At 43.5% G+C, this 26,238-nt stretch overlaps 1 protein-coding gene across 2 annotated transcripts in view; it reads left to right on the top strand.

Moving 5' to 3' along the window:
- Positions 1 to 9,252: 9,252 nt before the first annotated feature.
- Positions 9,253 to 26,238, top strand: part of LRIG3 (leucine rich repeats and immunoglobulin like domains 3) — a 57,584-nt gene continuing 40,598 nt past the window's right edge. Inside the window, exons 1-3 of one of the 2 annotated variants that reach the window (XM_023513616.1) lie at positions 9,253 to 9,725; positions 15,435 to 15,506; positions 15,704 to 15,778. In XM_023513616.1, the coding sequence (XP_023369384.1) occupies positions 9,517 to 9,725; positions 15,435 to 15,506; positions 15,704 to 15,778 (356 nt within the window). In that variant the 5' untranslated portion in view covers positions 9,253 to 9,516. The remainder of the gene's footprint in view (positions 9,726 to 15,434; positions 15,507 to 15,703; positions 15,779 to 26,238) is intronic. The other variant, XM_003790598.3, reaches the window with a different exon arrangement.

Raw genomic sequence — 26,238 nt, 5'->3', positions numbered from 1 at the left:
TTCATCACTCACCACAAGAAACTACAAGGCAGGCTGCATAGTAACGGGGGACTTAGCCAGCGACCTGCAGCTCCCTGATGTTGGGGGGGATGTTAAAATGCAGATCCCCAACAACCTACCTGTAGAATTTCTGATTCAGTAAGTTGGAAAAGGGGCCAGGGGATCTTTCTGTTCAATAAGCTTCCCCCAGGCCAGTGCTGGACTTGACCTCATATCCCCGGGGAATCACCGACTGTAAGTTGTTCAGGATGGTTCTGTGCCCTGTGTCTTCTGAACTGTGGAATGAGAAGTCATCTTCTGTATGAAATTCTATAACTAAGGATGATGGAAGATGAAAGATACTTTAAAGATTCTCTGACCTCAGCCTTCTTTTATCCTTTTAAATATCAGACTTTTAAAAAAACTGATTGCTCTCAGTCTCAGGTTTAGCAACATATAAAATGCATCTTAAAGATGTAACTATAGCTGTCCAATGTGGATTGCCTTAGGATATTTTCAATGGAGCCAAACATGCTACCTTTGAGTGATTTTATAAAAGTTGATTTTTGCTTTTCAATTTGCTTAGGGCAAAACTTTCAGCAAAAGCTTGTGTGGCTGCAATCAGTATGTTCAAATTATACATAATTTTATTTCCATCATTCTTGTCTTGGATCACAAGAAGTCAAGTATGATTATTAACAAGATGGAGAATCCTAGCTTCACCCTGAGAGATTTATCAGATACTCTCATTAACAATATAGAAAAAGGTCTAGAGTTACAGGGGAGAATTCAGGACATTTTATTATTTCCTTCATGAGCATATCAAGTTCAATGACTAATCACAAACTTCAGGAAAATGCTCATCAACTGCTAATGCCATTGGATCCTTTTGGGACAGACCCACCAGCATTTGATGTGTTTTTTATTCATGTTTTCAGTAACTTCCCATGGTATACTTTCATTACTTGAAATAAAGGCATATGCAAATTCTTATTGTTAAAATATGCCTTGGTTTTTAAAAATATTACCACTGTATTAAATAATTTAATGTTCTAGGACTAACTGCTCAGATGAGCTTTTCTTTTAATAACATTTTAAAAATATTTGCAAAACTCTATGTAACTTTTATATGAATCACTTTTGTGCACAGACTCATAACGTCATAGATGGGTGTTCTCAATATTAGATGATAATAAAAATTCAAAAATGAATCCACAAGAGGAGTCGGTGTCTCTAGCACTTCCCTGATGATATTTAAAAATGTAGATTTTTATCAGAATTCCAGTAAGTTTGTTTTCATGATGTCTATTATATCACGCATAGAAGAAATGTTCATGGTATTGAGTTACACATACCAGGATGTGTGTATAACTCATGCACGGGACCGTCCAGATGAACACAATCAATATAATTTGTGTAACTAGAACCACTCGCATCTTGAGTTATATCTTTGAATTTGGAGAAACACTAAATCAAACATCACTGAGATGACCTGGCTAGAGTCCCGTAAAGAAGGGAAGCTTCTAAGATATTTCTAGGACAATGAACTTGAACTATAGTCTCCAAAAAAAAAAAAAAAAAAAACCCTGATGATTAAACGAAAATTTAAACTTAGCCAATCTGGGATATTTATTTTGTTGTGTTTTAAAATCTCTCCTTTTAGAAGTTAGAAAAGCATAAGAGTTAACATTAGCCCACAAACCAAGGGGAAAGGAACACTCTTTACCAGACGTAAAGCATCTCGACAGTTGCAATGTAACTTTCTCTGGACTTCTTGGATCACATGTACCCTCTCCATGATTCCCCTAATTAGGTGCAGCCCTAGACAAAATTGGAAGGAAAGCAAACCCTGTTTCCCTTGTTGTATCCTTTCCCTCTTCTGATTACCAACCTGTGAGGTTCTCCTGTGAACCAAACTTACTTTTCTAGAACCCAGACCCTAAATGCTCTTATGGTGATTAAGTGATGCCTTATGAGGCACTCTTGGAAATGGGGTGTACTGGTTTTGCAGAGGAGAATGTTAGGGAGACAGCCATGTCTGAGCCCACACAGCTCAGCTCTAACGGTTAGATGTCAAGTACCACTTTGATCAACCTTAACAAATCAGATCCTAAAGCGACTGATTCATGCATGTGCATTAGACAAATCTTTTTTCTAAATTAGGACCAATGAGGAAAGGAGGGAAGGAGGAAAGATAAGAAAAGGAGTGACTGCAATTAACCACCTACAACAATTACCAGGCAAGGTCCACGCTTTCCTTATTGACCCTAATCTAGTTACTGGAAACTCCTTCTCTTAAGTACAAAGGAAGATGGTGGAAACCCCTGCTCTTCAGACTGTAGTGAGTGGAAAGCAGTGTAGCTTAGTGGTTTAGGGGTACGCCACGAAGTCGGATTGACGAGGTTTGAATTCCCTACTCCCCCATAGGCAAATTCCTTAGTATCAGGTTTCTTATCTGGTACTATGGTGATGATATTTTACAGGGTGGTCATAAGAAATCAATGAGCTAATATATATCAAATATCTAGAGAACAGTAGGGGTAGTAAGAGCTTCATAAACACTGAACATCACCACTCGCAGAGCAGCAAGGGCTCTGACCTCCACGTCCCTGTACTCATTTCTACGGGAGCAGAAAAGAGCCACTCCAGGTTTCATGAGGGTGTTGGAGAAAGTTGCAGAGTTCATGAGAACATGTTTAAAAAGAACTGCAATTATTTCATTTGCAAAGAGAAAGCTAAGGAATATTGCTGACGACAGCTTCAATTTAGCCCAGAAAAAAACAGACAGGCTCAAATGGCATCAAAGAGAGCTGGAGGAATTTATTTACGTGGGCTGTAAAGATGATGTTCTGACTGAATAAAAGTTGTTCAGGTCTGGAATAACTGCTGTGGGGGTACAAAAGGGCTGCCTGCTGCTGACACGGTTGTGCCGGGGCGAGTGGGTGAGCAAGGTGCCCTTGGGAGCGTCTTAGGACTCTGTGTCAGTATTTCAGTAGACATTTTTTGGTATGAATGTATAAACATAATGGAAGTGTGTAAAGCTTTGGGCTAAAATTGTGAAATGTTAGCAGGAAAGTATTGGCCGCATCTTTAATATGACAAGAGCACCACATCAGGGAGAAACTGACCCCACCCCACCATACTTGTTATTCACTCGACTTGAAAATGCGTATATGGAATAATCTCGGGGGCACAGGAGCTTGGCAGCGATCCTTATATTTAGGAATAGAAGCAGAGTTTTTAATGTAGGGAAATTAATTCTGAGAATATTCACAACAAAGTCACCTTAATAATTTGATAGTCAGGCCCGGGTAAGAGTAAAATTATAAGAGGATGAAACTATAAATAAAAGCAATAAATAACTCATTTATGAGCCCTCTGATGGTAGAAACGCAAATTAATTCTTAGAAGAGTGTATAGACCAACTGTTCATCCAAGAAGTGGGAGAAAAACATTCTAGAGAACAGCTCCCAGGAGGAATATATAAGTCTTTTCAGTAAATATGCCTAAGGATCCTTTTTGACCTCGGGGAATAAATCATAACAAATTGAGTTAATGTAGTAACTTCTTGAGATGGCACAATAAAATTCCTCCTAAAACATCTCAGGATAAGTAGATTATGCTGTCAGAACACATAGACTTGGGGTTTTATACAATGGTTGCGAAGTAGTTTAAGTTTTGTTTTCATTTTAAGATTAAAGATTATATTCCTCATTCTACTCAAGGCTAAAAAGTTGATTCCCGTGGTGGGTTGACTTAATCCCAGCATTCCATTAATAATCCCAGCCACAGACTCTTTGTGTAGTTAACTCACTTTATCTCCCTGGATAAGGAAAAGAAAACAGCAATTTAGGAGTTCAGTAATAGGAGCTAGAACCAATATGTGATTTTATAGTTACCAAGCACTGCCTTGCTGTGCAGCAACCCATCATCCGGCCCCCAGCTCTGCGGCCAGCTCTGCGCGGGAGGAAGATGGAGCAGAGACTTGCGAGGGACTCCACCTTCTGAGCACCCTGCTTCTTCTCTACTCCTCAAGTATTCGGATTTTTGTCTTCCTGACACATGGACTGTTGTGTATGTGTTCAGATTCCCAGTGGGGTTTCAGGATTCTAGGTGGCTATAGAAAAAAAATAAATAAATAAAAAAGGAGGGATTGAATGTAGAGAAAGTGTCCTAACATCCTCAAAAAGGGGTGGAGAGACTAGAGACCCCTGAGAGGCTCTGTTATGCTCTGGGGGAGGACTGTGGGAGGTCAGGGGACTGAGAGCCTGTCCCAGTCCTTCTCCCATGTCCAGACTCCCAGCAGCGCCAGGCTACACCTAAGAGACTTCCTGGGTGTCCAGTGGAATCCACCATATTATGAACTTTCCTCAGAGCACACAGTATTTCCAGAAGATGCCTTGAGAAATGAGCAAAATACAAAATAACATACTGAATTTGTGGCGACAGGGATGTTGGATGACAATGTTTGTTTTAATCGCACAGTCGTCCAATTTGAGAAAAAACAAACGGACAGGTGTCCCTATTTCTCTAAATATTTTCTGAAGAGGTGATACATACTGACCGCAGGGACTGTGTGAAGGAAGACTCTGCTCTCCTCTCTAAAGGAAGCTTGGGGAGAGAGGGAGAGAGACAGAGAGACGGGGGAGAAGGGTTATCTATTTCTTCTAAAGCGCCGTAATGAGTGGGGAAAGATAGGGTTAGGTTACAAAGTACAGCAACATTCTCCCTGGGCTTCATACATTAGCTGGGGATTTCTGGGCTTTCCTCCCCCTTGGCCTTATCGCTTTTCCCTTTTCACAGCTCGCACACAAACTGTGTCATTCATTGTAATGATAAAGCAAGTCCTGAGTGTTCCGCTTCCATTCTGTCCTTGGATGTTAAAACTGACAGCTTAGCACCTCTATTACTTTTTATCTCTGAGTCATTGGCCTTGCCAGCACTTAAGATAAGACAGTCTCACGCTTGCCAGGGGCAGGAGAGAGGAAAAAAACCCAGGAAAACTGAAAAGAGCCAGGGACTGGGCGGGTTATACTAACCACGAAAGGGCTGGTAGGTCGGAGACAAAGTTATAATTGAGAGATTGGCGTGATTTAGAGGATTGCCAAGGGCAATTCAACTTTCACCTACCGGGTTAGCCAGTACAAATCTCAGAAGGAGGGGAGGAATCCAACCTTCATCTCACTCTCATTCAAGTGCTCAAAGGCCTCTGGGGAAAACGAGTTTGATTTTCTCCCACTTAAACTTTATTCGTGAGACATTAGCCAGAAAAACTGAAATTCAACATCTGATGTCATGGGTCTGTGCTTCTGTGTGTGGATACGGAGAAACAACGTCTTAAGAGGATGGGAGAACTCACTGATCCATTAAGCTTGTTTCTGTGTTGCTGTTTTTACTGATCCATTTGGGGAGATGAGACAGAATTTCATGTTCTTCTTTTCCTACTACAAACTATTTTCCCAGCAGTCTCCCTTTATTCCTCTTTTCATTCACTACAAAGGAGTCAGCACAGGGTTGAGAGGGACCTCCAAAGGCGTTCAGTCCTCAGGGGCCGTGTGTACCAGTGGAAGTTCTCGCTCCCCTGTGGCTTTTGAAGGGTTTGAGAAATCTGTGTAAATATTACAAAAATGCTTTAAAGTTTCCACACAGGACTAGCTGGTCTTGCATCGACTGCACGGTGAGGCACGTATTAGAACCGAGAAGAGCGGCTTGGAATGTGCACCACATCCTTCCATGTCCTGTACGTTCTCAGGACCACATGGAGAGCTGAGTCAGCATGAACCACACCTGTAACTCATCCTCTGCTGATTAATTCCCAGTTACAATTAAAGTGGAACAAGATCTTAAAGACGTTTGCAAAGTAAGTCCATGTTAAAAAAAAAAATTCCTGGGTATGTATGATCCCCTCCCCCTATTTTTGCAACTGACTTGTCCACATCTAATTTGATGGCCTTGTCTTAGTGGGTACCGTTAAAGAATCTTTCCCAAGCTTCAAATTCATTATCATAGAAACGAACCTATTTTCTTGTTGCATTCATATACATATGTGGCTCACACAGTATTGAATTGTGTAATAATAGATAAAAACAAGTCTGGAACTACTGCAGCTCAACACCGTACTGGTAGGAGCCCATGTGATATAGAGGACTAGGGAGGGGCTGGCAGCTCCTAGATTTCAGCTGGTTGCATCAGTTAGTATGTGCAGAGAACTACTGCAGTGAGCTGAGAAGAGGAAGAATACAATAAATTGTATTCCCAAATTTATAGATTGAGAAACTCAGCTACTAAAAATTTATTTTTTAACTTAATTTTTTCAATTGTGAATTAATATAAGGGTTCATACAACTAGACTATGTGGTTTGCATTTGTTAGGAAAAGTCCTAGCTGTACTTGGGCCCTTCACCCCAGTAGTTTGCCATATTCCTCCACATTGTACTGGTTAGGTGGGAGCTACTGAGTCCCTTCCCTTTATTCCCCCCCTTTTTGAATTTAATTGTGTTTTTCCTCTAATGTGGGCCTGTAGTTGTTGATCTACTCATTTCAAATTAGTATTGAGTACCCGGGATGCTTGTTTTTCCATTCTTAAGATACTTTACTAAGGAGAATATTCTCCGACTCCAACCAGGGAATGACAAAAGATGTAAAGTCTCCATCTTTTTATGGTTGAATAGTATTCCGTGGTATACATACACACCACAGTTCATTAATCCATTCATGGGTTGAGGGGCACTTAGGTTGGTCCCATGTCTTTAGGATTGTGAAATAAGGTTATATAAACATTTAGATGCAAAAGTCTTTATGGTAACATGGGTACCGAAAATTTAAATGAAAATGGTCACTCCTAGCGAATACTGGACTGGGAGTATGTTAGAGGGATATGTAATTAAGCGGGACTCAGGGAAGTCTTCTCCAAAGGAGGGCGGGATGCCTAAGATGAAGTGCCAGTCAACCAGGCAGAAGAGGGTCCCACAGCAGTCTGGACAGAGGAACCAGCATTTGAAAGAGGATCAAAGGCAAAGATCACAGCTGGGAAGAAAACCCCAAGAAGTTCTAAGAGTAGGAGGGAAATGATGAAATACAACAAGTAAAAGAAGAAAGTAGAGGCCCAAGCCAAGGAAAAGCTGCATAATTTACCCTAAAGAATTTGAACTTTATTCCCAGAACAATGAGAATTTGTGAATGGGATCTGGGTAGTTGGGTCACTGGCTCAGATTTGAACCTCGGGGCTGTGTCACTGGACTGCATTGTAGAGACATGAGTGGAAGAGGAAGGAGATTGTGGCAGTAATCCAAGCAAGAGCTGATGGTGTCTGAATTTACATAATGTCTGTGATGAGGAAAGAAGATTCATTTAGGCGCTACCGTAGCTTCAACAGGACTTGCTATTTGACTGCACGTGGAAATGATGGCTGAAAAGTAACATTAAGAGCGACTTAGGTTTGGGAACAGTCATTTGCATGGAGTTATTCTTCAAGATAGTGAATTCAGGGCTGGTGAAATTTACTTCTAGACACGTTACACCTGAACTGAACATCCGATTTGATATAACCTATGGGTGGCTGAATATGTGGGTCAGTTTAGGAAAAAGATCTGGGTTGGAAATACAGATGCTGTAAACGGCAGCATGTATATGTGAATGGAACTCATAGAAGGTAAAATGATCTAAGGAAAACAAAAAAATGAAAAGGAAGTGAGCCACACCTCCCCAAATGTTAGCAAATTTCTATCTTTATCACATAGGTGATGTCTCGAGAGCAAACCAGCATGCTGACGCCACCATGCTTGTCATAATAACTTGTGCATAAGGGTATCTTTCTTTAAAAAAAAAAAAAGCAATAATGAACCAAACCCAATTTTCCTGATAGGATAGTGGAATGGGTGGCGAATACTGAACTGGAAAACTCTGAGCAAGACTGGGGTGTGTCTTCTCCACTCCCAAGCAGGAAAAATCACAATTCAAAACCGAGATGCCATTATTGTAAGTATTTTCTAATTGTACATCATCAAGAAAACTGGTGGGGTTGACTGGTGGCTAGAAAGAAAAGCATGGGCTGTAATGTCTAAAGTAGGGTGTGTCAACTTCAAAGAATTTTCAGAGAATTTTCCCTGTCCCCCAAGCAACGGTGATTTGCTACAGTGAAAATCAAACGGGCATTAGAGTTGGGGTTAAAGTCTCACACTCCTCAGTAATGGCCAGTGTAAGCAGCCCCACGGACAGATATGCTTGGGCAGCAGTCGATAAACAATGTATATAAGTGGAAGCCTAAAATAAGCTTTCCTGGGTTTTGCCACAAACCAATCAGTTATCTTCTCTAGGTCTATTTCCTTACTCTGATGAGTACATTAGCAGATAATCTCTGAGGTCTCCATAAATTTCAACATCCCGTGGGCCCATTCACCTGTAAGAGCAAGAGCAGGTGTGGACTTCACTGCCAAGCCTTGCAGCCCAATTCCATCCACCCCTGGCTGAGGTGGCAGGGAAGCACTTTTAGCTTGGTGGCCTTCTCAGTCACGATGTGTCATTGCTCAAAGCCCAGGTAGACCAAAGTGTGTTTATTAATTTCTTCCTCCAAGGTCCTAGTTTTCATTTTGCTTTGAAATATCACTCTGACTTTTTATTGTTCTTAGCTGTCGCCTGGAAATTATGATTGCCCTCGTGGTTTATTAGACGGTCATTTTCCCAGAGGTTCTATCCAATTTGCTAAGGCTATTTTTAACACAATATTCCATCTCCAAATCCTTAACTTTCACATTTTATTATTTTTATTTCTGGAATCAACATGTGTATATATATGTTTATGTAATATATATGTGTGTGTATATAAACTCCACCAGTATTAATGTTAAAAGGCTGTATTTTTATTAAAACCATTGTTTCATCTGTGCGTGGCAGGATAATTTATAAATTTCATAACAGAGCTAAGTTAACTTTGTTCCCCTGAAGTCCCCCTAAACCCCTCCAACGCTGAGAGCCAGGCTCGTATTTGCTCTCTTGGAAGCTCACTCTCCTCTGCCCTTCCGCTCCACTTGGTCCAAGTTTCATAGGACCGAGCCAAGACATCTGGCCAGAGAGACTGGAAAATGTAACTCGGCCTTTCTACAATCTCAGCTCGACTTTCTCCCCGTCGGCCCCGCCCAGAGCCGTGTTGTTGTCACGTGTTCCAGGCCCGGCCGGCCAATGGGCGCCTTCGGCCTCCCCTCGCCCCGCCCCCTCCGCGTCCCGCCCCGCCCGCATCCCCCTCGCGGCGCCGCGGCCGGAGGCGAGAAAGTTTCTTTCTCGGGGTAGCGTGGGTTCCGGCGCTGCGTGCTGCTAGAGTTTTGATTCAGCCACGCTTGGCCCATCTTTTCGCTTTGCCTCCTGCTGCCCGGGGGCATGAAAGGGCTTCGCGGCCGGGAGTAGAAGAAGGAGTTCACTGGGACTGAGAGAGCGCGCGCGCGCGGCCCGGAGCGTGGCCGGCCACCGTCGGGGGGCCAGGTGGTGCGGGACCCGGGCGCGCCGGCTGCGGACCGGGGCCAGGCCGGGGGCCGTGGGATCACGATGGGCGCACCGACGTTCCGTGCGCCCGCGGCGGCCCTGGGGCTGCTGCTGTGCGCCGCGCTGGGCCGCGGGGCGCTCGGGCCGCCCTCCGGGGCTGCCGGCCGGCGCCCGTGCCCCGCTCCCTGCCGCTGCCTCGGGGACCTGCTGGACTGCAGTCGCCAGCGGCTGGTGCGCCTCCCCGATCCGCTCCCGTCCTGGGTCGCTAGGCTGTGAGTATCCTTCCCGCGGGCGGAGGGCAGCGGACCGCCGAGAGTCGGGAAAACCGGGGCGGGCGAGGGTCTACTTGCTCGGGCCTGGGCACGCTAGGTTTTCTTTCCGAGCAGAGGCTTCGGGTCCAGTCGCGGTCGGCGCCCCGGGGAGTTAGAAAAAGAACTGCCCGGGCCTCAGTTTCCTTCCCACGTGCCCAGCGGCCGGCTCAGGTGGGCTCTTGGCGAGACGAGGGGGACACTGATAATTCCAAGAGTCGCTGTCCCTGCGCCTTACGCTGGCCAAGGGTGTGCAAATGCGCGCGCCTGCCGGGCCGAGCAGGGGGAGGTGGCAGCTGCGCACAACCGGACTTCGCAGTTCTCGGTCTCAGTCTTTAGCTTGTGGCTCAACTTTAGTAACTAACTGGTTCGGGCCTCTTTTTCTTTTCCGAACCAGTCAGTGGTAAAACCCGTGCCTTTTACTTTGGGAAGTTCTCTCAACAGCATTTGGTCATTATTATCCAGTTTATGGTGCCGTGCTTCTGTTCTGTGCTAGATTTCACATTAGTACCCTGTACGTGCGTCCTCTTGGACCAGTCTCGATAAGAAGTTGGTTGTAGGGCGGATCAGTAGATACAGAGAGAAAGGAACTGGAGTTTTCAGAAGCAGGGGCGGGTTTCTGGAGTTTTTAGCATGCCCAAGAGGGCTTAGGGGAGACCTCAGGGTGCTGCTATGCAAATTTTTGGATTTTAGTTGTGAAGTCTGAAATCACTGCCAACTGCGTGGACGGACAAGGGAGAAACTGTGATTTAGTTGTAATGCTGATTCTTTCCCAATGTCGTCTCTCCTCTGTTCGTTCCCACCCTCCACTTTTAAAATTGGAGGAGTGCTGTAAAATGTAAACAAATCAAAACTTGTATTAATTTTTTTTTAAGTAGTTGTCCTGTTTAAAAGCAGTAAAAGTGCAGTTCAATACTTAATCTTAGATTTTGGCCTAGCAGAATTGCAGTGAAGATTCTAAATTCTTTAAACAGTTGTAGTAGATTCTAGACCTACAGTGGTAGAAGGTTTGGTCAGGTGGTTTAGGAAACTGTTTTAAAATTATTGTGCTAATCTATATCTTTTTATTTGTGAATTGTGCACCATCAGACAGCATATTCTTTGAGTGTGTTTTTAAAATGCCTTCACTTAATAAAAGAGTAGAATTAGAGGGTATTGGGTTGTTACTTAATCTTGTTGGGGATGTTTTATTTAGTAGTTTTTATTACAATTGAAGAAGGAGATAAGGGCTTTAACCTAAAGCAGGAAGACTTTCAATTAGTCGTGGCTAATTCTGTTCAATTGCCTCTTGAGGAGGTCATGCTGCCTTATTCATGAAACGTGAATAGCTCTATTGACAACATATGGAACTGAACGTTTGAATGACTGCAGGGGAACACGGATGAATAATGGAGGGATGACAGAGAAAATGAATCCAGTGCTTCCTAGGGTGTGTTTAGAAATGCTTGGGTTAATCCAACTTATATTCATGAGTTTCTCAATGTCAAGTGGCCCATTGTGATCATGCTGGTGTGCAGTCTATTTTTATTTATTTATGTTTTTTGTGTGTGTATGTGTGGATTTAGATGTCTTAGAAAATAACTGTGTTGCCCTTGATTAGAAGTTGAGTCTAACCAAAAAGGGATTCAATAGCTATTTAAACATTGTCTTAAAAGTAGCTGACCTAATTAGGATTTTGTTTTGCAGATAATTTGGTGGCACACTAAAAACAAATTAGAGTTTATTTGGTTAGCACAGTCTTTAATTACATTTCCGCCAGCAGTAAATTGTCTCAATACAAGTCCACATTCCTTAAATGTATGTGAAAATAAGTTCCACTTGTATAAATAAGCACTCAATCTGTTGTCAGAAACCCCACTGTGATCACTCCTTGGACAGCTCTGTCATTCTGGTACTTGTGTGACTTTTACCCATCTTTGTAGGTGTCACCAAACCATGTGGTCTAAATTCTTTATTGTAAACATTTGTTTTGTTTGTGCCTAAAGCTCTACAGGTCTCTTGTTTTGCAAAGAAGCACAGAAACGTGAAATTATGTTTTTATCTTGTCTATTATTTGGCATTTTGGAAGCTGCTTCTTCAAGTTTACATGATTAGAAAAGCTCTTAAGTACATTGTCTCGGAGTTCAGAACTAAGTGGAAAAGTGCTGTCTTGTTTTCCCTCTATCTTAACCTTCCTTTTTTTTAGGTACGTAAAAGTATAAAAGTTTGTCTTTGGACTAGTTTTTGAAAGCACCATTCAGAAAAAGTTCAGTGTCTTTTGTTTCATTTGTTGAATTTGCTCGTTTAATAAAAATCTATACCCATATATGTATTTTTTTCCACTTTATTCTGTTCAGCCTGTAATTTATTGCCATGGGAGCCCCGTTTGTGAAAAGTTGAATAATTTGAGCCATAAACTAATATTAGTCTCAATTCTCCTTTCAAAAACTAACTTCTGACACTTTAATGAAAGTGGCTTTTAAAACAGTTAACTGTTTGAACCTTGCTGACAACTACGTTTAAAGGCAGATTTGAGTTTACGTGTAGTTTGTGCTTCCAGAGTCTGAACTTAAGGAGTTTGTTCAAATGTGTTATTTAGCCAAAAGAGGGAAAAGTTGCTAGGTTGCCAACAAGAGCTCCAAATATTATTAAATTCTCACTGGAATTTCAGAATTATTTGTTGATATCTTATCACATAGAAGTGTTTGAGTTCTCAACAGGGCTCCTCAGTGTTTCTGCCTGCCTGTGTGACTTTTTTAGAATTGGCCCTGTATAAATCTGCAGGTCGGTACCAGAATGGGGGTGGGGTGAAGGTAATAGTCCTTATGGTTTTCACAGCTGTTTTTCTCTATTTTCCAGACTAAAACTTGAACATAGCCGGCTGATTTATGAGTCACTTTGGATTAGTGTCTTAAAACAGCTACAGCCTGGCTTTTTGTTTTTCAGCTTTCCAGATTTCTGCTGAATTAGCAGCTCTGCAGGCCCCAGTGGGATTGATTAAGAAGCTGTGCTGGATTTGCATTTAAAATTGGACTTGGAAGTCAGATTTCCAAATGCTAAAGGGAAGAAAATGATAGCTGAAACCAAATGCTGCAAATTAATTATTGATATATATATTTATTTGCTTGCTAATATGTGGGAAGAGAGATGTCTCTCTAACCGAGTATTTGGCCAGCCGGGTTCTGGGTAAATAGTTAACACCTCACTACCTCACTACCTTTCCAATTTATTAATCTCACCACAAAAAAAGTTTTTAAAAAGTTTCGGGTTTTGGGAAGATGTTCATTAATGGAACTCTGAAAAATGAAGAATTTGTCTGCCGTATTGAATGTTGTAATGTATGGATTTAAGAAACCCGTAAAAACAATACAGGGAAGATTTAGGAGAACGTGACATCCTTTACTGGAAGGTAATCATTTCTGCAATGCAAACTATATTAAATCTGAATTTAGGTACATTAAAAGTTTCATAGCTTTAAGTATTTAGCAGTAAAAGTCATTTAAGGGGTGCTTTTTTTTCTCCCACATATAATGTGGTTTTAATAGTACACAAAACTCAGGAATGGAAGTGTGTTGCAATAACTGAAATATTTGAAGTTGCCAGCTCCTGCTCTGGACGAGGAAGGAGTGGTCCCGGCACGTACATGGTTCCCGAAGGCAGTTTCTCAGTTTTTAAAGGTCTTTTGTTGGGGGATCTAACCCCATTACTGGCTGAAAATGCTGAGTGCCCAGTCTTACTTCTCTCAGGAATACTCTATGTAATAATCCTTAAAATGAAGTACAGAGAATAGTTTTAGGTCTTTTCATTAAAAAGAAAATCACCTGTATTAGATGTTCATGCCAGATGCCCCCCCTTCATTCTAAAGCCTGAAACAATAGGGGATACAGTTTGATGCTGGTTCCACTTCTTTAGTTGAGTAAGTGCAAGTGAGACTTGTTGACTCAGCCTACCTCCCAGGTGAAGGACTCTTTTCCGTGGTTGTTTTTTAAATCATGTGGGAGATCTGTGACTGTCTGGGGTGCTAAAAGCACACAGGTTTTGTTTGAATCCTAACGTGAGTTGTTGGACTCACAGCTTCTTGATGAACTCCAGATGGACTTGGGCTGAGCTGGGAGGGAGAGTGTCTGGCTCCCGCCGGCCTGGTGAGCTTGCACAGCAGTGGTTGTAATTGCAGGATTTTTATAGTTTAAAGACTGTGCCAGATTTTTTTTTTTCATGTTATAACTCTACCAGAACAAATCTACTCATGTCTGTTACTGTCTGGTAGGTCTTTAGGCAAACATATTTCAAATAAAACCTTTGCAGATTTTTTTTTCTAGGTGAAATAGAGAAATCCAGGTTTATTCTCAAAACAAAACCTCAAAGCTTGAAAGCATTTCTGATTTCTAGCTGTGAACTAATCACTAAGTAACACTGTGGTTCTCTGGTTGTGATTTCTTTCCTTTTTCTTTTTATTTAATTTTTGGAAAGGGGCACGCTTTTTTCCAGTTTACTTTAGTTATCTAAAACTTTGATCTTTTAAAAATATATTTTTTTCTTTCTTCTTTTTTTTTTTGAGGGGGGAGCAGCCTTACTCTCTTACCCTGGGTAGAGTGCCACAGTATCATAGTTCATGGCAACCTCAAACTCCTGGACTCAAGTGATCCTCTTGCCTGGGCCTTGCAACTAAGTGGGACTACAGGTGCCCTCCCCAATGCCTAGCTATCTTAAAAATGTTTTCTCAACATTGAAAGAATTAATTTAGTAAGAATTGGATAACTTCTTTCAGTGGGGAGCTTTCAGCCAACCTGTTCAGCCATTTTATTTCCATTATATGTGGTGAAGGTACATGGTGTGTTGACACATACGGGGACCATAACCAAGCACATGTGCCCAAACTTGGTTCCATATTTGGGACCCTAAATGAGATGACTTCCTAGCCCAGAGTTTTATGTTTGTAGGAGTTTGTTACTGTTGTTAATAGTAAGGAAATTGATACTAGGCTTGAGTTCTTGAGTGAGCAGCAGGTTTATTTTAAAGACTGAACTCAGCTCACAGCTTTCTGTACCCTCTGCTTAACTTAAATGTGACTTAAATCACACATGGTACTACTAGATACTGAGACTGGGGGAATTCAAGAAAGCAGCCGGTTCAGACTGTTCCTACCCTCTCAGTATACACAGAGTGACGTCTTGAACAGTTTGGTGCCTTGACCCAGAGAAACAAGTATGTGTGCACAGAGCGGTTTATTTTGTTTGACTTTAATAAGGACATGGATGCTCCATTTTATGACAATAAAGTTTCTTTAGAGGGTTTGGTTTTAGCAACCTGTCTACTTAGCTCCTTTTCTCAAGCCATGATGTCATCATATCAAGCGGGGTCTGGGGAGATGGAAAGGGCTGGGACTGAGAGGCAGAACTTCAGTCCACAAAGAGCTGGTTTACCGTGTGCCAAAAAACATCTCTTAAAACATTTCTGGGATTTGAGTGTTTGGACCCGCCAGCCTCCTAAACTAATTTTGTCCTAAGAGTTTGTATGTTTGAGTTTGGCGTTTTGGTTGCCGTCTGACGTGTGGGCAGAATGGACTGATTATTTCTCCTGCTGGCCCCAGCGTCCACGGACACGCTGCATAAGCCCACCCTGCCTTGCGTATTCATTTAGCACCATTCATGATTTTTAGAAACTACTTACCATTTTATTTTTGTTTTCCCCTAGGGACTTAAGTCACAACAGATTATCTTTCATCAAGGCAAGTTCCATGAGCCATCTCCCGAGCCTTCGAGAAGTGTGAGTCTTAGTTATTGGCTACCTAAAGTTTGCATAAAATATTCCTCACTCTCTTTAACTGTAAAGAACATCTGGATTGTAAGAAGTTATTTAAAACTTTTAACTTGGGAGGTATCTTTAAATAATTTGTAACATTTTCACCTCTGTGAATGAGAGGTGATCTAATGAGCCTTTTATTTTTTCTTTGGCATTTCTAGGAAACTGAATAACAATGAATTGGAGTCCATTCCGAATCTGGGACCAGTCTCAGCAAATATTACGCTTCTCTCCTTGTAAGTGAATGTTAGTGGAACTCTGCATGCGTGTTGGCAGGATCTGTGGGTGGTAGTTCCATAGGGATAAGCATGAAGATCTTACAAGCACGATTTGAATGCTTCCTTCAGGGTATAATAAAGATGGGCTTTACTTCTAAAACTGGTTAACTTGTTTCCTCACCTCTATGTCTGTCACTGCTAAATTTCCAGTTATCCTTTTAACAACACACTTGACACTTTGCTGTTGTTGCTGACCTGGTCTCCAAGATTGAAAGAAGCCACCTGCACCCCAGAGAGAGATGTGAACTTTGATCAACGTTCTGTAGACTGGGACTTTAATTCTGGCATTGCTCAATGGTTGGCATGGGATCTGTGGATTACATATTACATAGTTCCTGGTGGAGAAAGACTGGAGTCGTTTTGTGGGGAGAAAGGAGAGCTGGCAGTAAGCCAGTGGAGTGTCCTCTTTAAGTGTGGTGCCTGTAGTGGAAAAGCAGGGTTCAAAAACATCAACTTCAAATATCAGTTTATATGGTTAAAATTCAATCAGTGATTGAAGTCAGAAATACTACTGCAGACTATTTTGTAGGAGTTTTCAAATACACTTAAAATTGTGGTCCATTTTCTGTATTTTTAAGGCAGAAGACATGTTTATATTCATGCCCTGAGATTGTGGAATAATTTTGACTTTCAGCATTTTAAAGATAGCGTTTAGAATGCCAGTGGTTTCATGTCTAAAATTTAAGTAATTTACCATCTTAATGGTGAATACCTTAAAAATATATTTAAGCCACTGAAGGTAAAAAAAAATATTTTCTGGCATTAAACAAGAAAAAAACATCATTGTTAGTTGTGTCTGGGAAAGGTGTTGGGGGGCTTGAAATTATACAGTAAATTTCAGGAAAGCTGTCCAATTAATTAAAGTGATCACTACCCAATTGCTTACATCTGGGGATTGGCAGAGGTTTGTTTTTACTAAGGGCCCAGGTCAGCTAAGTCAGGGGAGCAGCCGCCCTGTCTGCTTTCCTCTGTTTGAATAAGAACCAAGTGACATTTGATACCGATGCAGTTTTTCCAAAGATCAGAAACAGGAATAGAGGAAAAAGCAGTTGGTATTTGACAAATAAACATTGAATTAAAAAGTATATACTTTTATGCTAGCATTAATACCTGTTTTGTCTTTCTCAGTGGCTTAAAATGTTGAGGTCTGAATGGAGCGCTGCTTTGTCATCTTCAGCATCATCAGCTGTTCTTGTTTGACCGATGGGGCTTTTTAAAACCCCACTTTATTCTTGCTACCCTTGCCCTGTGTATTGGCAGATTCTGTCAGCATGTTTGCGAGAGGCTTGCGGGCCCTGGCATTCTTCGTGGCCGAGAAGGTGTGCCGTGCAGGTTCATGACATGGATAGAACAGAAAGAGAAACCCTTCTTTGGTGTAGCATAGAGTTGAAAGCTTAAGAACTTAGGAGGAAGTTAGAAAAGTCTATTAAACATAAATAACATAGTAACTGTGTGCTTTAAAGCTGTGATTTCTCATTAGAAAGCTAGGATGGCGTCTAGGAAGTCGGAGACCTTCACGATTGGAACTCTTCTGCACGCTGATTTTGTTTGTGCTTCGCTTTAGAGCGTGCTAAGTATCACGTCAGCCTGAATAGTCTCACTCTCTTCTCTTTCGTTTGTTGCCGTCACTGCGTCTGACCAGTGACTGTTTTGTTCATCTCATATAATAACAGATTGGGTTTGTTACTTAGATTACCTGGACTCTGTCAGGAGTGGTAATTCACGTGCTGGGCCTGCTCCTTCTACACGAAGAGTGAAAAATTGCTTCCGTGCCTACCTGTGTCGTCACTCGGAGGTTCCCTCTCTGGTGGTTTTCTCCTTGTGCTGTTTGTTGTTTTCTCCTTCCTGCCCCTTTTTGGCTATCACCGTGCACAATCATTGTTCCTGGAGCCCTATCAGTTTCTGAGTTGTGTAGGGTAAAACTTTTTCTTTTATGTAGAAGCATTTGAAAATAATCAGAGCTGAAAACAGTTCTTAAATACATTTCCAAGATTTCAGAAAAAAAAAAAAAATCTGTGAAACCACATAGCATGACTCAGATGGGAAACTTGCTGCAGCCCCGCAGTTAATCCCGTGTCCTGCAGGGTAGTTTTCAGGACTGTCTGACTTTTATTAAGTTTGGGTTTTTTTTTTCTTTTTTGGCTCTTTTTTCTTTTTTACATTTGTAGAGAAAAGCATTTCTCTGGGTTGTTTGCAGATGTTAATTTGAAAACTTGTGTCAAAGAATAGAAAAAAAATTAGTTGGAATCTTAGCCCTATGGCTTATTGTTGGAGCTCCGTCCTATGCTGTGGGGGCCACTCAGACAGAGGGGCTGGGTGCAGAGAGGGCGGTATCTGCACAGCCTTCGTCTTCCCATCGCTGGAGGAATCAGGAACTAATACTGGGTCAAATGGCAGCCCCTGTCCACAAGTGGATTTAGTTTGGATCATGTCAGGGAAACCTGGTAAAGTGCCGGGAAGTTGAGAGGGTGGTGGATGCTCACTGGACATCCTATTAAAAGCTCACCTGTAATCTTTGTAGGGATCACTGTGAACTAGCTTAGAAGTCCACCAGTGTGCTGGGGGAATGGCGTCTGTGTGTGTGTGGGTGTCTCACAGTTTTCTAGCCATGGCAGGAAGGGATGGGGTGGGGAACCTGCAGCCGTGCGCCACACGTGGCTTGCTGCATCCTTCAGTGCAGCCTTTTGACTGCATCCAAAATTTTCAGAGTAAATCCTTTTAATAAAGTAATAAAGGGATTTGCTCTGTGCAGTTTGGATTCGGTTGAGAGGCAGCACTTTGGGATCTGGAGGGCCCCATGACATCGAGGTCCCCGGCTCCCTACCCCTCACTGTGCTGGTTCTGGTTTCCATAGTGCAGTGTGTCCTGTTCTCAAGCATTGGACAATTTTTGAAACTTGTGGCCTGGGTTTGGGAAGCTTGAGGTATGCAGCATTACTGTTGAACAAAGGTGCCTTATTGGTTATTAAGCAGAGCTAGGTGTGTCTTAATGCTCATAGTTGACAGTGTTGCCCAGCATGCAGGGACTCACCTTTTCCAGGAGTTGAAAAGTCTAGGTTCGTGGCTGATGCTGGGGCACCAAGAATACTTACCTAACAAGTAGATTCCCTGATCCTGTCCCTAGAGATGCTAAACTAGCGGGTGTGGGTGGGGCCCTGCTGTGTTCATTTCACAGGTCCCTCTACCCTGCTGACTCTCATCAGATACTACATAAATACTTCTGGAGGTGCTGACAGGTTCAGTATCATAATCAAATAAGCCTTTTCACTTTATTTCTTATCTCAAAGGCAGAGCATTTCTCCCACGTCCATCATCTTCTTTATGGTCTGTCATTTTCCAGAGTTGATACATCTTCATTATAATGAGGTTACTATAAATATCGATTTCCTGTGCTGCAAGGGCCCCCACCATGTGTTCTACTAGTAGAAGTAGAAGGCTATCAAAGAGATTTAAAGCAGAATGAGGTGATCAGATGTGCTATGTGGAAATGTCACCCTGGTAGAGAATGCCTGGAGGTGTCAAGGAGGATGGGCTGGAGGGGCAATCATTAGGCCACACTGCAGTCCAGGAGCCAGGAGGCCTCGTGCTACAGCACAGCTCCAGGGACGGCCATAGCACAGTGTGTAGAAGCAGAGCTCAAGTCTGACGGCCTGGGATTAACTGGCTGGTCCCACCCCTGCCAGAAGCGTGACCTGGGCAAGTTGTTGCCTGTCTTTCTCTTAGCTATGAAATGAGAATAATGGTGCCTGTCTCCCAGGGTGTTGTGAGCAGCTAGAGAGAGAATACAGGTGACGTGATCTGTGAGGATGATAACGAAGATTCACTCAGCTCACATTTCTTGAACACCTACCATATGCCGGGCTCTCTTGGAAGTGCTGGGGACACAGTGGTGCCAAAGCAAACTGCTGCTTCTGTGAAGCTTCTATTCTGGTGAAGAGAGAGAAAAAAATATGTAAAACACACTTTCAGAGAAAAACCAGCACCCATTTGTGATAAATGCCCTGAAGGAAATGGGGAAGGAGGGTTCGGAGAGCTGGGCAGCCGCCTGGGTTGTGGTCACGGGAAGCAGAGGCTTACCAGGTCCTGCTGTGTGCAGGGTGCTGTCCCAGGGCCAGGGACCAAAACAGCCCAAACCCCTGCCCTCACAGAGCTGGCCTCATGGAAGGAGAAAGACAAAGATACAGGAGGAGATAGAGTGAGAAGGGGGAAGGTGCCGGGGAAGAAGTGTAGGGAGAGTGTAGCCGGCGGGGTGTCTGGTTTTCACGGGGTGCAGGAGGTCCAGTCCTGCAGGCAGGAAGGCAGGAGAGGTGTGTGTCGAGGCTGGGGTTATGCCCACTGGGCCTCCCAACAGTAATACGGAATTAAAGAACGAGAGAAGTAATTTACGTACCATGAGGATTCATGTCCCCACTCCACCTAGTGAGTACCTTCCCCGGAGTACCTGTGAGGTGGGAAATTAAAGCCCGTTCCCATTTGCCTTGCTAAGTTTTAATATCTCAGCTCATGAGGGTGACTTGGGTGTTTGGAGATATGACTTGTTCACAGCCCTTTTGCCCTTAACACTTGAAAACTACTTCATCAGGTTGTGCACTAAAAATTCAGAAAGCAAAACAAAATACCAAATACCGTGACCGCATATGTGCGCGCATGCGTACAGACGCACGCAGCCACGTACACGCACGCATAGACATGCACACGCAGGCACACATGCACGAGTCTTCTCTTGTGTGCACACGCACGCACGCACGCACACAGGTGATTATTTCCGCGCTGCGGGAAACCTTTCATGTTGGGTTCTCTGCGATGGAGGAAGCATGTTTGTATAAAACACTAAGCTGGTGTTTCGAGGGGTCTTCAAGGGCGTGTTGACGATAGACGCTTCCCCCTCCTGCTTGCCTGGAAGTGATGCTGGAGACGTGGTTCCATCCCGCAGGCGGCGTCCTGGTTGGAGATGCCGCAGGGTCGCAGGAACGTGGGCGCCACACTCCCCCTCGGGGCGCTGATGACTTTGGAAATACAGTGGACAGTCCTGCGGGGTGGGCAGCGGTGGCGATTCATGTGGCGGCCCCTGCAGTTACTGTAGAATTCTGAGAAGCCTGGCGATGTTTCTTCTATCTGGTTTTGAAACTCGCACAAGTGCAGCACACGTGGCCCCCGGTGGCACTTTTCACATCTCGTTTCAGGGCGGACTCACATCTTGCGGAGCGCTCCATCCCTTGGCAGTCGGGAACAGTCTCAGGCACACGGCTCAGACTCATCGGGGTTGTGAGGGACGAGAGGGCTGCAGGCCGGTGGAATGGGAGAGAGCCCTGAGCTGGGCTTGGGCACACAGGTTTGGGGCTTGTCTCACACGAATGACCTGTCTGACCTTAGGGAGACTTAATTAAGTCGTCTTTGTTATCTGTGAAAGCAGCCTAAGATGTCTGCCCATCTCTCCCCTGCGGTTCCGGAGGGGGATCAGATGGCACCGTGTACATGAAAGGGCTGGGCAGGGCGAGCAGCAGCTGCTGGGGTTGCATCGCGGTGGGCCGGGCGAGCAGCACAGGCCAGGCAGTGGGCCAGAGTGGATTCCTGAGTGGGGAGGGTCACAGGAGGAGGGCGGGACTTAGAAACACTGCGCTGGCAGCGATGGATGAGGGAAGGAGAGAGCACTTTGCATTTAGGGTGAATTTGGGGAAAACTTTTATGCTCTTCAAGTGGTTCCAGAGACATCGGTGGGTGCACAATTAGAATTAATAACTGGATGACATTTGTAGCCTGGGGGCTCACGGACTTATAAGGGGAATTTAGGTGTTGGAAGGACTCACGAGGCCTACCGTGTGCTACATGTAGGGACAAAGTTGACCAACTCTTGGCTTCTGCTCTCGGGACTCTGAGCGAGATGGACCGAGACAGATGGCGAACGGCGCACGGGAGGGAGGCGCTGCTGGGAGGGTGGGCGCAGCTGGCCTGTGCCTGTGGAGCGCCAAGGCAGGTGAGGTGGGGGAGGAAGGAAACCTGGGTGACTTGGCACGTCCATTCCAGAAGCTTCTTTCATGCTCAGGTGGTTTGTAGGATTGAGGCAGCTGTTGTTTTTTTTTTTTTTTTAGCAGAGGAATGAAATGACTGTACTTCCCGTAAACACAGAATCTACTGTTCTATTTCCAGAATAGTCACTAAACAATGTCCATTTTCAAACTCAAGTGCCACAAAAACATAAATAATATGGCTTTGCTAATTAAAAGTTCTGACTTGCCAAATACAAATACCTGTTATCCATAGATGCCTGGAGCTGTTCTGTGCCCTGAGCCCTGCTGTGTGTTGGGGCCACATCTCTGCTTTTACAAATTGGCCATGGGGTGCTGACGTGTGGGTCTGAGCAGGGTGGACTTGAACTAGCGGCCACTGATCTGCCCTGCTCTGTTATTTATATGCTGAACCCAGTACCATAGAAGTGGGAATTTCATTCATAAGAGTTTATTTAAATAATTCATCTTGCTCAACTTTAAAAGCAAGATTGATAGTTTAATGGGTTCACAGCTCAGAGGTAAACTGCCTGTAGGGAGGGCCAGTATTACATCAGTGTACCTTTGAAGTGGTGGTGTATTTGAGTAACTTTGTAGCTGTACAGTCTTAAATAGTTGTTAGCTTTCATTTAAAACCCAAACCTTTATAAGTCAATATTTGAGAAGAGGTCATTGGTTTCTCATATTAATTAAGTTCGGGAGCAGCTTCGGCCAAAATTAGAGCCTAGGTTTCTGTAGGTGTTGGGGAGCTTTGTTTTGATTCAGGGGACACAAACCACGTTCCGTCCACACGTTCTAAACTATATGCTATCTTGATACAGATAAATGGGGTGATATTGTCTTTTCTCATATAAAGCACATTGTATTAGACTGTCTCTTAGTCCGTTTCTGTTGCTTATAACAAATTTTTGAATCTCAGAATGCCTGGACCTGGGTTATTTATTTACAAAGAAAAATATATTTCTTAAATAGTTAAGGAAGCTGAGAAGTCCAAGGTTAAGGGGCTACATCTGATGAGAGCTTTCTTGGTGGAGGGGATTCAGCCCGGAGGCCCGAGGTGGAGCAGGGCTGAGCATACTTGGTCACATCCCCTTTCTTAGCAAGCCACTGGTCCCCTTGCCAGGATTAACCCGTTAATCCAAGCACTGGTAAAGGCCCCAGCTGCAGTTTTGTTACATTGGGGATTACGTTTCAACATGAGTTTTAGAGAGGGCAGATATTCAAACCATAGCAGGAGGTTCCAACCTTCACCAGTACATAGAAGCCAGACACTATATTTAATGGAAGTAAAGCTGGTGAGGCTCAAGTCTTGCAAAATAAACACATGAATATCTTAATTTGATAGGTTGTCCCTTTTATTCGATTTTGAAATGTTTAAGTATGATTTGCACATAAAAAGGAGTTTACACAGAACTGTATTTGTGGCAAACACTTTTGTAGGTATATCTTCCCATTTAATCATAAGCTGGTCCCCAGAATAGGTCTTGGGAAGTTTTCTAATCCTCGATTTACAACAAATGCATTGGAAATGCAAATTGGCATTCTGTGCATGGCTCCCTGAAACCTTCAGTGGTTCCCCAGGGCTGTTAGGTCAAGAGCGAATCCCCAGGAAGGACGGTCTGTGCCTCTGTGCCCATGAGCAGTCTCTGGAATCACTGCTCAGCTCCTGAATGTCCCGGCTTGCTCCTACGCCAGCTTCCTTTGCTTTCCCCATGCCCAGAATACGCCTCCCCCAGCTGTTTCTGAATCAGACTTGGTTCTCCTCCTGTATACTTGTATATCTCCTCTCTTATAATACCTACTTTATTATCATACAGATACTCACGTTTTTGAGGTTGTACGTTTATTTTCTTTAATGTCTGTTTCTCCACCAAAATGTCATTTCACAGAAACTCAGGGGTGTCTGTTTTTGTCCCCATTGTAACCCTGCCGTCCACCACAGTGCCTGGCATACGGCAGGTACTCAGTCCTTGTTTGTTGGGTGATGAATGAATGTTGGCTTGGTCCAAATCAATACATATATAGTTATTATACTTTATAGAATAGATCATTAACTTTCTGTGCCTGCCTTTCCACATACACATCAAATTGTTGTCCTTTAGAAAACTTGGTTTTTAAGTAACATTTTAGATTTGGTAGAATAGTGAACTTTGGGCCACTTTTTTTCAGTGATATTTCTTAAAGCCAATGAAAGGCCCCCAGTCCCTTCCCTTGACCTGACCTCGCAGTACAGCTCACCACTCAAAAACTCCTGCAGTGCCAATATTTATCCTGCATCTACACCATTTTCTCCCTCAAATTCCTTCCAGGCCTTTCAGATTGCTGCTTTGAAGTCTCAGGTACAGCGTCTACCGAGAGGCTTCTCTGTGCCGAGTGAGACGTGTTCTACCAGGACAGACAGCAGTGGCGTTCCAGCCAGCTGCTTTTCATGATGGCGATGACAAGACTCAGCCTGTGTCTGTCGTAGCCTGGGTGCTTTTCCTGCTCCTGCGCCTTATTTTGGTTTCTCTGTTGTCTTCCACAGGCCAGAGGTTCAGGACTCTACTTTGGTGAAGAGACCAAAACAATGAAATAGCTCTAACGAGCACCCCTCTTCTTTCTTTGGCTGAAAGTTGCTTAAGTACTAAATTTAAAACATGAAAGGAAAGGCAATTATAAATATAAACATCTCCTTTCTAGCACTTAAAATCACCTGCCTGGCTGTCTCCCTTCCTCTCCAAACAGCTTTACCCAATAGATAGAGGAGTCTCTGGAGTGAGGTTGAAGGCAGAATGGAATATTAAGGGGATGTTTAGGTTGTAAGTACCAGACGGCATGGGATAAACATTGTCTGCATTCTTGGGCAGCCAGTTTTAGTATGCATGAGCAATTTTAGCCCCTTTTTATAATAAAACCTATTATAGAATAGAAGAAAAATGAAAATAATTTTAGAGAAAATCAGATGGCTTTTGAGTTTAGTCGCTTGTAGCTGTGTGATCCCACACAAGGTAACTGGTGGTGGCCCATTTTTTGTTAGTTTTGAGTGTTCCTGCCCATTCCTGGTAACGGGAGAGAGACTTTTTTTTTTCCTCTATAGAACAGTCCCTGGAAGGAAGGTTATCCGACCTCCATCCCCTGAAGCCCTTCCAGGGACAAAAGCTCCTTCTTGGTGAGGAGCCTTTCCAGAGTGACCAGCTGTAATTGCGTGGACTTTTTTTTTTTTTTTTTCAGTCTCTTTTTAAGCTGAGCTGGCCCCCCTGCACCTGCTGCCTGTTGTCCCGGTTCTGGGTGCCGGGGAGTATGACTTTGCCCTGTTGTCTGCATGATAATAATACAAGCTTTAAAATAAAAGGTTTTCTTCAAGCCTTTCCTTCTCGGGGCTCATGTTCTCATTCCCATTTCTGGTGTGACGTGGACTGTCCACCAGTGTGATCTGGCAGGACTTTGTGTGATGAGGGAAATGTCCTGTGTCTGCTGTGTACGTGGAGCCACGGCACACACGAATATCGAACGTGTGAAAGGTGGCTGGTGAGACTGAAGAATGGAATTGTTTTTGGTATTTGTTTTTAAATTTCAGATTCCTATGAGGGTACGAATGTCTACGTTACGTTGTTTTTGCTTCTAAGGTAAAGTTCAAGTTGTAGTGGAGCCTTTCACCTGGGGGCGTGCTGAACACCCTCACGTCCCACAGGTCAGCTGAGATCCCACCAATTTTCCTCCCGCCTTCCCTCTCCCCTCCCCCTCACTAGGAGATACCTGTGCTTTGCTTTCATTTGGGCATGGAGTGGTTTATATATTGGTTTCATATTAGTACTGAGTACACTGCATACTTGCTTTTCCATTCTTGTGATACTTTACTAAGAAGAATGTGTTTCAACTCCATCCAGGTAAACACAACAGATGCGAAGTCTCCACTTCTTTTCTTATTGCTGAATAGTACTCCATGAATTTTTAATTTAATTTATATTTAGATAGCCACGCACAGATCAGACATACAGACTTGATGGTCTCCCCCTGGACACCTGCCTGGTGCACACAGACAGCAGGGATTTATGGTGCCAGGACAAGATGTTTGAGGTGTCATCTGACTTACACAGATCAGGGTGGGGCCCCTTTCTCAACCAGAATACTAGACATTCATGAATTATATCAGTGGTTCTCAACCTATGGGTCGTGTGACCCACAGGAACTGTATTAAAGGGCCGCGGCATTAGGAAGGTTGAGAACCACTAGACTATATGATTATGTCACCACGTTGTATTATTGGCTCTTACTGAATCTGTGGTCAGCTGAGATTCCTCAGTTCCTTGTCATTCTCGTAAGATTGCTTTCAAACAGGCCTTGTAAAAGTGCTTGATTAAAAATTCAAAACACTGTTTTTATCCCAGCTTGACTTTCGTGTTGCTTCTGGACTATTGTTTTAGTACTTTGAGAG

Source organism: Otolemur garnettii, unplaced genomic scaffold, assembly GCF_000181295.1.
Source record: "Otolemur garnettii isolate 467f Iridium unplaced genomic scaffold, OtoGar3 scaffold00043, whole genome shotgun sequence".
Taxonomy (NCBI): Eukaryota; Metazoa; Chordata; class Mammalia; order Primates; family Galagidae; genus Otolemur; species Otolemur garnettii.
This window is presented reverse-complemented; position numbering and strand designations above follow the sequence as displayed.